The 15,877-nt window shown below is 44.6% G+C and overlaps 1 protein-coding gene across 1 annotated transcript in view; it reads right to left on the bottom strand.

Moving 5' to 3' along the window:
- The window catches only part of NCAN (neurocan), a 325,807-nt gene that overhangs the window by 62,648 nt on the left and 247,282 nt on the right, over positions 1 to 15,877 (bottom strand). The window contains exon 8 of the mRNA XM_063954781.1: positions 8,101 to 9,675. Within this exon, the coding sequence (XP_063810851.1) occupies positions 8,101 to 9,675 (1,575 nt within the window). The remainder of the gene's footprint in view (positions 1 to 8,100; positions 9,676 to 15,877) is intronic.

The following is a 15,877-nucleotide window of genomic DNA, read 5'->3' as shown; positions in this document are numbered from 1 at the left end:
CAGCAACAACAGCAGCGCCAGCAGCAGTAGGCATTACACTCAAGGATGCATCGGAGGAATCCCAGGCAGGAGAGGACTCGTCAGACTTGACAGTGACATGGCCTGCAGGACTATTGGCTTTCCTGTCTAAGGAGGAAATTGACACTGAGGGAGTTGGTGGTGTGGTTTGCAGGAGCTTGGTTACAAGAGGAAGGGATTTAGTGGTCAGTGGACTGCTTCTGCTGTCATCCAAAGTTTTTGAACTTGTCACTGACTTCTGATGAATGCGGTCCAGGTGACGTATAAGGGAGGATGTTCCTAGGTGGTTAACGTCCTTACCCCTACTTATTACAACTTGACAAAGGCAACACATGGCTTGACACCAGTTGTCCGCATTTTTGTTGAAATAATTCCACACCGAAGAGGTGATTTTTTTTTTGTATTTTGACCAGGCATGTCAATGGCCATATTCGTCCCACGGACAACAGGTGTCTCCCCGGGTGCCTGACTTAAACAAACCTCCTCACCATCAGAATCCTCCTTGTCAATTTCCTCCCCAGCGCCAGCAACACCCATATCCTCATCCTGGTGTACTTCAACAGTGACATCTTCAATTTGACTATCAGGAACTGGACTGCGGGTGCTCCTTCCAGCACTTGCAGGGGGCGTGCAAATGGTGGAAGGCGCAACCTCTTCCCGTCCAGTGTTGGGAAGGTCATGCATCGCAACCGACACAATTGGACTCTCCTTGGGGATTTGTGATTTAGAAGAATGCACAGTTCTTTGCTGTGCTTTTGCCATCTTAACTCTTTTAAGTTTTCTAGCAGGAGGATGAGTGCTTCCATCCTCAGGTGAAGCTGAACCTGAACCACTAGCCTTGAACATAGGCCAGGGCCTCAGCCGTTCCTTGCCACTCCGTGTCGTAAATCGCACATTGGCAAGTTTACGCTTCTCCTCAGACGATTTTGATTTAGATTTTTGGGTCATTTTACTGAGCTTTATTTTTTGGATTTTACATGCTCTCTACTATGACATTGGGCATCGGCCTTGGCAGACGACGTTGATGGCATTTCATCGTCTCGGCCATGACTAGTGGCAGCAGCTTCAGCACGAGGTGGAAGTGGATCTTGATCTTTCCCTATTTTACCCTCCACATTTTTGTTCTCCATTTTTTAATGTGTGGAATTATATGCCAGTAATATATCAATAGCAATGGCCTTCAACTCTATATTCTGCGCAAAACTGAAATGCACCACAGGTATGGATGGATAGTATACTTGACGACACAGAGGTAGGTAGAGCAGTGGACTACTGTACCGTACTGCTATATATATAGTTATACTGGTGGTCAGCAAACTGTGCAAAACTGAAATGCACCACAGGTATGGATGGATAGTATACTTGACGACACAGAGGTAGGTAGAGCAGTGTCCTTCTGTACCGTACTGCTATATAGTATATACTGGTGGTCAGCAAACTGTGCAAAACTGAAATGCACCACAGGAATGGATGGATAGTATACTTGACGATACAGAGGTAGGTAGAGCAGTGGACTACTGTACCGTACTGCTATATATATAGTTATACTGGTGGTCAGCAAACTGTGCAAAACTGAAATGCACCACAGGTATGGATGGATAGTATACTTGACGACACAGAGGTAGGTAGAGCAGTGGCCTTCTGTACCGTACTGCTATATAGTATATACTGGTGGTCAGCAAACTGTGCAAAACTGAAATGCACCACAGGTATGCATGGATAGTATACTTGACGACACAGAGGTAGGTAGAGCAGTGGACTACTGTACCGTACTGCTATATATATAGTTATACTGGTGGTCAGCAAAATACTGCACTGTCCTCCTACTATATACTACAATGCAGCACAGATATGGAGCGTTTTTCAGGCAGAGAACGTATAATACTGGTGGTCACTGGTCAGCAAAACTCTGCACTGTCCTCCTACTATATAATACTGCTGGTCCCCAGTCCCCACAATAAAGCAATTAGCACACTGAGCACAGATATTTGCAGCACACTGAGCACAGTCAGATATGGAGCGTTTTTCAGGCAGAGATCGTAGATATTTGCACTTGCAGCACACTGAGCACAGATATTTGCAGCACAATTTGCAGCCCACTGAACATAGAAACTGAGAGGACGCCAGCCACGTCCTCTAACGATCATCTCCAATGCACGAGTGAAAAATGGCGGTGACGCGCGGCTCCTTATATAGAATACGAATCTCGTGAGAATCCGACCGCGGGATGATGACGTTCGGGCGCGCTCGGGTTAACCGAGCAAGGCGGGAGGATCCGAGTTGCTCGGACCCGTGAAAAAAAAGGTGACGTTCGGGCGGGTTCGGATCCCGAGGATCCGAACCCGCTCATCACTAATTTTAAGTAATAACAGGATTCTCCAAAGACAATGAAACAAATGGTGATAAGAATACGTCCAGGGAGTAACATGCAGGTATTATATATAACGTAAGTGATAGCATAAGCTACACATTGCAACCTCAGAAGATATTCATAGAAAGGGAGGTATGTTTGGAGAGCACAGCAACTACTGAGTCGCAATTGTTGTATACAATAGTTCATGCAAGCCACAGGTATAAGCTGGGACCAGAAGACACTGCAGATACTCTGAGTCCCAGTTGCCTAGCAGGTCTGACATGGCATCCTGGTCGCTTGGCAACGGCCGAGACCCACAGTGACCTGGAGCCACGTGTGCGACTCACGTAAATGAATCACTAAATTTGGTGGGGAGAGCCTACTCCCATCCCACCCATACCAGCAATAGCAGAGTTCATGTGTTGGTATAGTGACATCACCTTCACATATTCCAACAGTCATCTCACCGGGATAATCAGTGACATACAGAAGGGTGGTGGAGTCTATCTTTAAGTGTTAACAAATAGTCCCATGGCATATAAACGCCATATGAGATCGGCTGACATGTGGGGGTTTGATGCACGTTAGGGACATGTGGGTAGGTCTGATGAGCACTGAAGGGGCATATGGAGAGTTTTGATGATGTCTTGTAAGGTTTGGTGGGAGGAGGGTTGCCACCTCCTTTGTTTTATACTGTGCAACACAGTTTCTGATGGTAGCCCAAATGGGCGCTATAAATTAAATGAAAGTGCACAGTATGCTGGGTTTGCTGGGCAATTGTATTGGGCACTGCTGCCAAATATTTAGCTGTAGTCAGTCCAAAACTAGAGAACTACTACCACTACAGAATGGCTGGTATTGCCATTAGGGCTGCCATCAGAAATTGTGTGGCCCGAATCTGCCACAATAGGCACTGATATGGGGAAGGGGTGTGGCCACAGGATAGTACCAATTCACATTACACGGCACAGTAGTGTCCATTATTCACATTACACCACACAGTAGTACCCTTGACAGCACAGTAGAGGCAATTATACTGCTACCTCAAACTCAACATTTCCAAAACAGAATTAATTATATTTCCGTCAGCAAAAGTAGTTACCAACCTCATATCTCCATAACTGTTAACAATTCAACAATCTAGCCTACACCACAAGCTCGCTGCCTAGGTATCATTCTTGACTCCGAACTATCCTTTGTCCCACACATTCAATCTGTCTCTAAATCATGTTACATGCATCTAAAAAACATATCCAAAGTATTACCATATCTTACAGAAGACACTGCAATAACTCCAATTCATGCTCTCATTATCTCCAGCATTGTTTATTGCAATAGTCTCTTTACTGGTCTTCACAAGAAAAGAGACCCTCACCACTGCAATTCATTTTGAATGCAGCTGCAAAGCTAATCTTCCCAGCAAGACGTTCATCCAGAGCCGGATTAAGGGGGGGGGGGGGGGGGGGGGGGGCGGGGTGTACGTACCCCGGGCCCCCCTTCCTAAAAGGGCCCCCCGCCACAGATCGGAGCTTTTACCGATCTGTGGTGCTGCGCTGCATTCCCGGCTCCCGTTTGGCAACCTAACACTCGAGCCGTGGCGCCGGCGCCGCCTATCAGTACAGGACAGCTGAGCCACGGCTCAGCTGTCCAATAGTGTGTAATGTAACAGCCTGCGGCTCAGTCACCGTCTGAGCGCGCAGGCTGTATGAGAGACTGTAGTGCAGTTCTTCTCCAAACACCGTACGGAGCGGTGTTTGGAGGAGAAGGAGAGGAACGAACACTCACTCTCCTGTCTCCTGTGCTACAGCAGCCTGCCAGCAAAAGTAAGGCTTGCTGTATAATTATAGCTCACGTTTGTGTCTATACATATGTGCATAAATGTTTGTTATATGTATATGTTATATATATATATGTGTGTGTGTGTGTGTGTGTATATATATATATATATATTTTTTTTTTATATATATATATATATATATATATCTATATATCTATATATATATATCTGTGTCCGTGTATATATCTGTGTGTGCACATACAGTATATGTAAACATATACTGTATATGCGTGTGTATATATGTATTTATATGTGTATGCATGTATACATGTGCGTGTGTGTGTGTATATATATATATATATATATATAACTCAGCTGCCTGCCTTTTAATTAGGGGCCTCGCTCTCTGAAGTGCCCCGGTCCCCCCAGAGCCTTAATCCGGCTCTGCGTTCATCATCTGCTGATCCTCCCTGTCAGTCTCTCCATTGGTTGCCCATATTGTACCCCTCTATATAGACCCTTCTATATCCATCTACTTTATCTCTCTCCAAGTTTTAGTAATGTACATAGACTCCTCAGTTACTTACAGCTCCCAGACATTTTAGGAAGTTATGAAATAAATAGATTTTACCTATAGCCAGAAGAAACTTGAATACCATCTACCAATTATATTTAAGGCATGGCATAATACAAATATGACACTCAGCGGTGTCACATTTGTTAGTGCTTGCTTTATTTATTTAAGCTACAGGCACTACCACAAATGTCATGCCTCTGTGGATAAAATAGAAGCTGTTATTTTGGGAATATTTACAGGAAGAACACAGTCCTTATTAAATTTATGACAGACTTGGAATGGCCTCACTGGGCCTTATTAACAGAATGCTGCTACAAAATTCTCCCATCTTGATTGGCAGAAAGAAAAAAGAAAAGCCGTGGTTGCTATGGCAACTTTGTCACCTGGACATATGAATACTGTAGTGGAATCCAAATGTTTAATTTATTTACTGCTAGACACAAACACTGTGAAATAAAAAAGTTAATTGGTTCCCAGTGTTCAGTTTTTTTTTAATTTTAAACAAACCTCAATCATTTTATTGAGTTTTCCTGTTAATCCAAATAGGACAATAATTTTATTTTTAAAAAAGCAAGATTTTCTAGCCACTGCTCTATCCTTCCGTGATACCCCTTGTCCACTCAGCTTTTCCATGGATTATTGTGAACTTTCACAAAACCTGGTGACTCCTGCCCTAGTGGAATTATGTCAGGTGATCCAATTGAACCCCCCACTCTACCCCTTCATTAACTGAGGCCTATATTACTATACTCCCTAATCCTTATCAACTAGCTTCCTACTGCATTATCAATTGACTAAACACTGAATTCAAAATCCTAGCTAAAATTATAACAACTAGGTTGCAATGCATTTTACCACAATTGATTACTGTCCAGTTGTGAGCTTTTGTTCATGGATGCCATACTGTTAAAGGAATAAGGACTGCTACTGTTTTAGTGCTATGCTTTGTGCTACAGGCCAATGTCTCAAATATGCTTCTTGGGTTGGATGCCCCTAAGGCATTTGACATGGTGCTGAGGACCCACCTCTTCACCATGACCAAAACATTCAAGCTAGATTTTGTCAACCTAACACTATTATTTTACAACAATCACATAACCTCTCTCCTACTTAATGTACCAGAGAGAAAATCCATGTGAAGTGCGGAACCCAGCAGGATTGCCCCCTGTTGCCTACATTATTCAATATTGCTTTAGAACTTGCTTACTAATGCTGGATTAAAGTCCACTTGTTATGGAGCGCATATAATGAACTTTTTATTAGATGTCCATATTTTGGGACAACTGTGCTTCTTGTTCAGAATGGACTCGGTAGAGATGCTATTGAGGTAAGGAGTAGCAACATGGATGCTTCTTTTCCGTATGGGAAAGTTATAAAAAGTTATACAATTAATATAGAAAGTTATATAGTCACCCTACAGGTGCCCATCAAGACGCAATTCACAAATACTTTCAATACTTTATACCACATAAGCAGGGCCGGTGCAAGGTCTCTCTACATCCTAGCGTCCTAGCGCCCCATAACCTGCAAAGCCACCACCACCTCCCGTGAATTGCATCATTATACATATACAGAAAAAGTGACAACACTCAAGGACTTTTAAATTGATAAAGTATATTGTAAACAAGTCACAACATTTTGTGACTTTGTTCACAAAATACTTTCACTTTAAAAGCCCTTGAGTGCCATCTATTCTTTATATACTGTAAAATACTGCGTATGGGGTCTAGTGGGGATATTTAATTGGGGTTGGGTACAGGATGCCACCATCAGAATACTGACAGCAGCATCTCGACCACCATAATACCAACATTTTGAATAAAATGAATGAACCCTACCCCTTACCCTTACCCTACCTCCCCACAGACCTAACCCACCCCTGCATACTAACATTCAGGATTCCGGCTGTGGGGATTCCAGCATCAGTATTCTGATAGATGTGCCAATATCCCGTCTGCCGGATTACATCCCTGTAATTGTATGCATATACATACATATATATATATATATATATATATATATACACGTACAGAGTCAGACATACATATATTTGTATGTTACTTATTTTGTGCCATCCCCCCATCTGTAAATTCATTACTAGTCTGCATAAAGAGACATCCTTCAGTTTTTTGCTAGATGAATTCTGGGGTGTGGTGCCCTCCAGTGGCCGGTGCCCCTAGGAAGGGGGAACAATGACTTATTGTTTTACAGTGTTTGCAATATAATTCATGCTTTCACTGTTTACTATGGACACTGCATCTTGCTGTTTTGCACTGCACGCCATTGTATCTCATTGTTGTAAACTTTAATTTAAAAAAATGAAAAAACTATTTGAAAATAAAAAAAGGTTTAAAAAGACAAAACTACAACATATTTTAGTTGAAATGCATCTTTAAGGATTTTGGTTTACAAGGTATGTTGCTAAGTAAATCTACTTAGAACGTCTGTTGCCAAGTAAACCTTCTTGCTAATTAAAATCTTGTTTCATTTCCTATATGACAATGCATATTTATACTGCCCCACGTTGTATTGAAAACAAGGGTAAGGTGTGTGTGTGTGTGTGTGTGTGTGTGTGTGTGTGTGTGTGTGTGTGTGTGTGTGTGTGTGTGTGTGTGTGTGTGTGTGTGTATGGGGGGGCTAAGAGTGCAGTATTAATGTGTCATAAACTAGTTAACACAACAAAACCTTTTTTTTTTTTTTTTTTTCAGAGGGTTGCTTTTCTCCCAACATGTCCCTTGGAAGCCCAAGTTACAATAAAATGCCTATTTTTTGGTCTCCCTTCTTATTAGCTAGCTAGGCATGTGCAGGGCTGGCAAGAGAATTCCTGGGCCCCAGTACAACAACTTTCTGGGCCCCCCTGCGCCCCCTGGAGGGGGTGTGACCACAGCATGCGGGGGACATGTCAAAACCTCTCTGGGGGCGTGTCTAGCACATGAGAAGCACCCACTCACAGGAGCATGGCATGCCTCCCAGCCAGGGCAGTAGAGAGTCTAGCTGGGTCCAGGTACTTTTGGGGGGGCATGGCCTAATCAAAGGAGGCGTGGGCCTGGGCCCCTCCTTCAGACCTGGGCCCAGGTCATTTGTACCTTCCCTCACCTCTCTGCGTCACTGGGCATGTGCTAACCCTTATACAAATGTATGTGAAATCATGTGAAGTTTAAGGCCAAGTAAAGTAAAAATAATAAAAGAAGGTTTTGACGGCACAAAAGTGTGGGTATAGAGAGGAACAGGAGCAGGAAATTCAAACTCCTACTCAACTAGTCTAGTCTAGTCAATCTAGTAATGACTAAACTGGTGGTGGTAGTAATAATAATAATAATAATAATAATAATAATAATCTGTTTTCACATGTAATTAAATGAATACAGTAATTACCTTCTGCACTGTTTTCTTCAAATATCCACTGTGCACTATCTTCTCCTCCACTTCCAAGGTCTTCATCCTTCTCCAATGACAATCCTTCATTCATCACACTTTTTCCTATGGACTTTAACAATGCAGAAATGATTGTTGGAACTGAAGACCCCTTTACATGACTATGGTCTTCTCCTACATAACCCATTTTTTCCAAAGAGTCTGTTGAACTTAGTGTCAGGGTTTTGTTCTCCATCTTTGCAAAATCAGTATTCATGCTGCCTGGTTGTCCCACAGAGGATTGCTTTTCAGTTACAGTAGAAGATGTTATTGGAAAATGCAAGTTAAAAAGAAGAGGAGGTCTTGAAGTTCCACTGGAAATTTCCACCCCAGCTTCTGACGCCAAATTGGAGTTTGCAGTAATTGAGTTGGCAACAGAAGTATGGTCAGTTTCCAGAAATGACTTAATGATATATCCTGCAGATGTGGTCCTCTCTTCTACTATCTGATCATCTTCTCCAAATATGTGCAAAGCTTCATTAGAACTATCTTTTTCATTTTTAGCGAACATTGGGATGGTTTGACTCTGAAGTACTAATTTATCAGTGGCATGTACTTGGTTGTTAGAGATGTCAGTTTGTTCTTCTTTCTCAGTAAAGGTTCTGTGGATTAGTGATGGTGGGGTTCCAGTCTTTGGTGGTGATGAAGGAGCTGGTGAAGTAACATTTTCTGACTCTTTTAGGTTACTTATTGTTTTAATTGCTGGCTGAACATTTCTGTGGATTGTTTCCAGAGTCTTATTTTGAATATATGTATGATTTGTAAGTTCCTGTACCTTTAGTGCATCAGGATCCTGTTCTCTAAAGACCGTATCAGGAATCATTGTGACTGATGCATTCAAATTACTTTCTATTAAAGACAAAGCCAGCTTTTCCGAGAAACTCCTCTCTTTGCCTTGCCTTTCCTGGAAATTGGCATAGAGACTTACACTTCCATTCAACCTGCCATCAGTTTTCTGTTCTGTGTTTGGAAGCTCTACAGTTGGGAAAAAGAAGTCATCTGAAACTTGGGCTCTCAATCCTGGGTCAGCAGGATTGGATATTTCTGATTTAATCGGGTTAACTAATACCTCATTTTTTATAACTGAATCTCCAGAAAACCCCTCAATGTCTTCGCCATCTATACTCTTGTATACTTTTCCCACCATAACTTCAGAGTTTTCACCATAGGAAGATTCATCAACTGACTTACTGTGCTCATCGTCTATAGCTCTCCCATTTTCTGTTAATTTTGAGCTACTGGTAATGTGCAAAGGAGAGCTAGTACTGTTGACTGGATCAATCTCCACTGATGAATTGTGTATTGGCGTTGACATAGTGACTGTAGGTGCCCATTCCTGTCCATCACTGTAGGAACCTTGATTTCTTTCCAATTTGATCGGAAGCTCTTTTACTTTTTTATTTTTAGGAGGATGTAATGTTTGTGATTGCATTGATTTTGGCTGGTGTTCACTTTCCACAGTATGGTTGGCATCTTGTTGAGCTGTCAGATGTGCCAGGTCGTCTGGTTTCTCCTGCCCTTCCAAGGCAATCAATCCTACAAAAAACAACCACAGCAACACATTAGTTGCATTCATTCCCACATTGAAACAACAACAGAAGATATTACAAGACAATACTAAAGCAGTACACAGAAATATAGGGTCTGTTTTTACAGACATGTTGTGCCATCAGGCTGAAAATTAAATCTAAACTGGGGGCCTAATTCAGACTCGATCGCTACAGCGGCAGTGATGGTAGTCTGAAGCCCATTGGAGAGTGCGCTCACGCAGCAGGCGCACTTCGTGTGCGCACCCCGTGAAGCCCAGTGAGATGCGATCGCCTCTGCCTGATTGACAGGCAGAGGCAGTCGTGGGGCGGGAGGGGGCCTGCCAACGGTGCTAGAAAGCTGCTGGTGGGGCGCTGTCAGGACAACGTAGGCACATCCAGACCGTTGCGGGGGCGGGCCACGGTGGCTGCGTGAGGTAGCCGCTTGCCAGCGCAGCTAGACTGCGCAGGTAGGAAACAATTTGTCGGGTGCGAAAGCGGGGGAGAGGGGGGCATGACATGCAGGGCGGACTAGCCCTGCGCTGGGCGTCCCCCTGCATGTCAGAGAAACTGATCATAAATGTGCTAAATTTAGCACATCTATGATGAGGTCTGAATCACCCCCTGGGTGCGTTGTAGTGGACAGTTGGTTAGCTATGATACATGCATATCTGGTTTGCTACTAGCCATCTTTATCGGTGTGGACTTACAACCACCCAATACTAAATGGAAAATATACACCTCCAAAAAAGTATATTTTCTTATATACTTGGGGTATATTTTAGAGATGAGCGCCGGAAATTTTTCGGGTTTTGTGTTTTGGTTTTGGGTTCGGTTCCGCGGCCGTGTTTTGGGTTCGACCGCGTTTTGGCAAAACCTCACCGAATTTTTTTTGTCGGATTCGGGTGTGTTTTGGATTCGGGTGTTTTTTTCAAAAAACCCTAAAAAACAGCTTAAATCATAGAATTTGGGGGTCATTTTGATCCCAAAGTATTATTAACCTCAAAAAACATAATTTCCACTCATTTTCAGTCTATTCTGAATACCTCACACCTCACAATATTATTTTTAGTCCTAAAATTTGCACCGAGGTCGCTAGGAGTGGCACTGCAGTGTCACGCAGGATGTCCCTTCCAAAAAACCCTCCCCAAACAGCACATGACGCAAAGAAAAAAAGAGGCGCAATGAGGTAGCTGTGTGAGTAAGATAAGCGACCCTAGTGGCCGACACAAACACCGGGCCCATCTAGGAGTGGCACTGCAGTGTCACGCAGGATGTCCCTTCCAAAAAACCCTCCCCAAACAGCACATGACGCAAAGAAAAAAAGAGGCGCAATGAGGTAGCTGACTGTGTGAGTAAGATAAGCGACCCTAGTGGCCGACACAAACACCGGGCCCATCTAGGAGTGGCACTGCAGTGTCACACAGGATGTCCCTTCCAAAAAACCCTCCCCAAACAGCACATGACGCAAAGAAAAAAAGAGGCGCAATGAGGTAGCTGACTGTGTGAGTAAGATAAGCGACCCTAGTGGCCGACACAAACACCGGACCCATCTAGGAGTGGCACTGCAGTGTCACGCAGGATGGCCCTTCCAAAAAACCCTCCCCAAACAGCACATGACGCAAAGAAAAATAAAAGAAAAAAGAGGTGCAAGATGGAATTGTCCTTGGGCCCTCCCACCCACCCTTATGTTGTATAAACAAAACAGGACATGCACACTTTAACCAACCCATCATTTCAGTGACAGGGTCTGCCACACGACTGTGACTGATATGACGGGTTGGTTTGGACCCCCCCCAAAAAAGAAGCAATTAATCTCTCCTTGCACAAACTGGCTCTACAGAGGCAAGATGTCCACCTCATCATCATCCTCCGATATATCACCGTGTACATCCCCCTCCTCACAGATTATCAATTCGTCCCCACTGGAATCCACCATCTCAGCTCCCTGTGTACTTTGTGGAGGCAATTGCTGCTGGTCAATGTCTCCGCGGAGGAATTGATTATAATTCATTTTAATGAACATCATCTTCTCCACATTTTCTGGATGTAACCTCGTACGCCGATTGCTGACAAGGTGAGCGGCGGCACTAAACACTCTTTCGGAGTACACACTTGTGGGAGGGCAACTTAGGTAGAATAAAGCCAGTTTGTGCAAGGGCCTCCAAATTGCCTCTTTTTCCTGCCAGTATAAGTACGGACTGTGTGACGTGCCTACTTGGATGCGGTCACTCATATAATCCTCCACCATTCTTTCAATGTTGAGAGAATCATATGCAGTGACAGTAGACGACATGTCCGTAATCGTTGTCAGGTCCTTCAGTCCGGACCAGATGTCAGCATCAGCAGTCGCTCCAGACTGCCCTGCATCACCGCCAGCGGGTGGGCTCGGAATTCTGAGCCTTTTCCTCGCACCCCCAGTTGCGGGAGAATGTGAAGGAGGAGATGTTGACAGGTCGCGTTCCGCTTGACTTGACAATTTTCTCACCAGCAGGTCTTTCAACCCCAGCAGACTTGTGTCTGCCGGAAAGAGAGATCCAAGGTAGGCTTTAAATCTAGGATCGAGCACGGTGGCCAAAATGTAGTGCTCTGATTTCAACAGATTAGCAATCCTTGTTAAGCGAATTAAGGGCTCCATCCACAAGTCCCACATGCCTAGCGGAATCGCTCCGTGTTAGCTCCTCCTTCAATGTCTCCAGCTTCTTCTGCAAAAGCCTGATGAGGGGAATGACCTGACTCAGGCTGGCAGTGTCTGAACTGACTTCACGTGTGGCAAGTTCAAAGGGCATCAGAACCTTGCACAACGTTGAAATCATTCTCCACTGCGCTTGAGACAGGTGCATTCCACCTCCTATATCGTGCTCAATTGTATAGGCTTGAATGGCCTTTTGCTGCTCCTCCAACCTCTGAAGCATATAGAGGGTTGAATTCCACCTCGTTACCACTTCTTGCTTCAGATGATGGCAGGGCAGGTTCAGTAGTTTTTGGTGGTGCTCCAGTCTTCTGTACGTGGTGCCTGTATGCCGAAAGTGTCCTGCAATTCTTCTGGCCACCGACAGCATCTCTTGCACGCCCCTGTCGTTTTTTAAAAAATTCTGCACCACCAAATTCAAGGTATGTGCAAAACATGGGACGTGCTGGAATTTGCCCAGATTTAATGCACACACAATATTGCTGGCGTTGTCCGATGCCACAAATCCACAGGAGAGTCCAATTGGGGTAAGCCATTCCGCGATGATCTTCCTCAGTTGCCGTAAGAGGTTTTCAGCTGTGTGCGTATTCTGGAAACCGGTGATACAAAGCGTAGCCTGCCTAGGAAAGAGTTGGCGTTTGCGAGATGCTGCTACTGGTGCCGCCGCTGCTGTTCTTGCGGCGGGAGTCCATACATCTACCCAGTGGGATGTCACAGTCATATAGTCCTGACCCTGCCCTGCTCCACTTGTCCACATGTCCGTGGTTAAGTGGACATTGGGTACAACTGCATTTTTTAGGACACTGGTGAGTCTTTTTCTGACGTCCGTGTACATTCTCGGTATCGCCTGCCTAGAGAAGTGGAACCTAGATGGTATTTGGTAACGGGGGCACACTGCCTCAATAAATTGTCTAGTTCCCTGTGAACTAACGGCGGATACCGGACGCACGTCTAACACCAACATAGTTGTCAAGGCCTCAGTTATCCGCTTTGCAGCAGGATGACTGCTGTGATATTTCATCTTCCTCGCAAAGGACTGTTGAACAGTCAATTGCTTACTGGAAGTAGTACAAGTGGGCTTACGACTTCCCCTCTGGGATGACCATCGACTCCCAGCAGCAACAACAGCAGCGCCAGCAGCAGTAGGCGTTACACGCAAGGATGCATCGGAGGAATCCCAGGCAGGAGAGGAATCATCAGAATTGCCAGTGACATGGCCTGCAGGACTATTGGCATTCCTGGGGAAGGAGGAAATTGACACTGAGGGAGTTGGTGGGGTGGTTTGCGTGAGCTTGGTTACAAGAGGAAGGGATTTACTGGTCAGTGGACTGCTTCCGCTGTCGGCCAAAGTTTTTGAACTTGTCACTGACTTATTATGAATGCGCTGCAGGTGACGTATAAGGGAGGATGTTCCGAGGTGGTTAACGTCCTTACCCCTACTTATTACAGCTTGACAAAGGGAACACACGGCTTGACAAATGTTGTCCGCATTTCTGGTGAAATACTTCCACACCGAAGAGCTGATTTTTTTGGTATTTTCACCAGGCATGTCAACGGCCATATTCCTCCCACGGACAACAGGTGTCTCCCCGGGTGCCTGACTTAAACAAACCACCTCACCATCAGAATCCTCCTGGTCAATTTCCTCCCCAGCGCCAGCAACACCCATATCCTCCTCATCCTGGTGTACTTCAACACTGACATCTTCAATCTGACTATCAGGAACTGGACTGCGGGTGCTCCTTCCAGCAGTTGCAGGGGGCGTGCAAATGGTGGAAGGCGCATGCTCTTCACGTCCAGTGTTGGGAAGGTCAGGCATCGCAACCGACACAATTGGACTCTCCTTGTGGATTTGGGATTTCGAAGAATGCACAGTTCTTTGCTGTGCTTTTTCCAGCTTGAGTCTTTTCATTTTTCTAGCGAGAGGCTGAGTGCTTCCATCCTCATGTGAAGCAGAACCACTAGCCATGAACATAGGCCAGGGCCTCAGCCGTTCCTTGCCACTCCGTGTGGTAAATGGCATATTGGCAAGTTTACGCTTCTCCTCCGACAATTTTATTTTAGGTTTTGGAGTCCTTTTTTTACTGATATTTGGTGTTTTGGATTTGACATGCTCTGTACTATGACATTGGGCATCGGCCTTGGCAGACGACGTTGCTGGCATTTCATCGTCTCGGCCATGACTAGTGGCAGCAGCTTCAGCACGAGGTGGAAGTGGATCTTGATCTTTCCCTAATTTTGGAACCTCAACATTTTTGTTCTCCATATTTTAATAGGCACAACTAAAAGGCACCTCAGGTAAACAATGGAGATGGATGGATACTAGTATACAATTATGGACGGACTGCCGAGTGCCGACACAGAGGTAGCTACAGCCGTGGACTACCGTACTGTGTCTGCTGCTAATATAGACTGGATGATAATGAGATGTAGTATGTATAAAGAAGAAAGAAAAAAAAACCACGGGTAGGTGGTATACAATTATGGACGGACTGCCGAGTGCCGACACAGAGGTAGCTACAGCCGTGGACTACCGTACTGTACTGTGTCTGCTGCTAATATAGACTGGTTGATAATGAGATGTAGTATGTATAAAGAAGAAAGAAAAAAAAACCACGGGTAGGTGGTATACAATTATGGATGGACTGCCGAGTGCCGACACAGAGGTAGCTACAGCCGTGGACTACCGTACTGTACTGTGTCTGCTGCTAATATAGACTGGATGATAATGAGATGTAGTATGTATAAAGAAGAAAAAAAAAAAACCACGGGTAGGTGGTATACAATTATGGATGGACTGCCGAGTGCCGACACAGAGGTAGCTACAGCCGTGGACTACCGTACTGTACTGTGTCTGCTGCTAATATAGACTGGATGATAATGAGATGTAGTATGTATAAAGAAGGAAAAAAAAACCACGGGTAGGTGGTATACAATTATGGACGGACTGCCGAGTGCCGACACAGAGGTAGCTACAGCCGTGGACTACCGTACTGTACTGTGTCTGCTGCTAATATAGACTGGATGATAATGAGATGTAGTATGTATAAAGAAGAAAAAAAAACACGGGTAGGTGGTATACAATTATGGATGGACTGCCGAGTGCCGACACAGAGGTAGCTACAGCCGTGGACTACCGTACTGTACTGTGTCTGCTGCTAATATAGACTGGATGATAATGAGATGTAGTATGTATAAAGAAGAAAAAAAAAACCACGGGTAGGTGGTATACAATTATGGACGGACTGCCGAGTGCCGACACAGAGGTAGCTACAGCCGTGGACTACCGTACTGTACTGTGTCTGCTGCTAATATAGACTGGATGATAATGAGATGTAGTATGTATAAAGAAGAAAAAAAAAACACGGGTAGGTGGTATACAATTATGGATGGACTGCCGACACAGAGGTAGCTACAGCTGTGGACTACCGTACTGTACTGTGTCTGCTGCTAATATAGACTGGATGATAATGAGATGTAGTATGTATAAAGAAGAAAGAAAAAAAAACCACGGGTAGGT

The sequence above is a fragment of the Pseudophryne corroboree genome, chromosome 1 (assembly GCF_028390025.1).
Source record: "Pseudophryne corroboree isolate aPseCor3 chromosome 1, aPseCor3.hap2, whole genome shotgun sequence".
Lineage (NCBI taxonomy): Eukaryota > Metazoa > Chordata > Amphibia > Anura > Myobatrachidae > Pseudophryne > Pseudophryne corroboree.
This window is presented reverse-complemented; position numbering and strand designations above follow the sequence as displayed.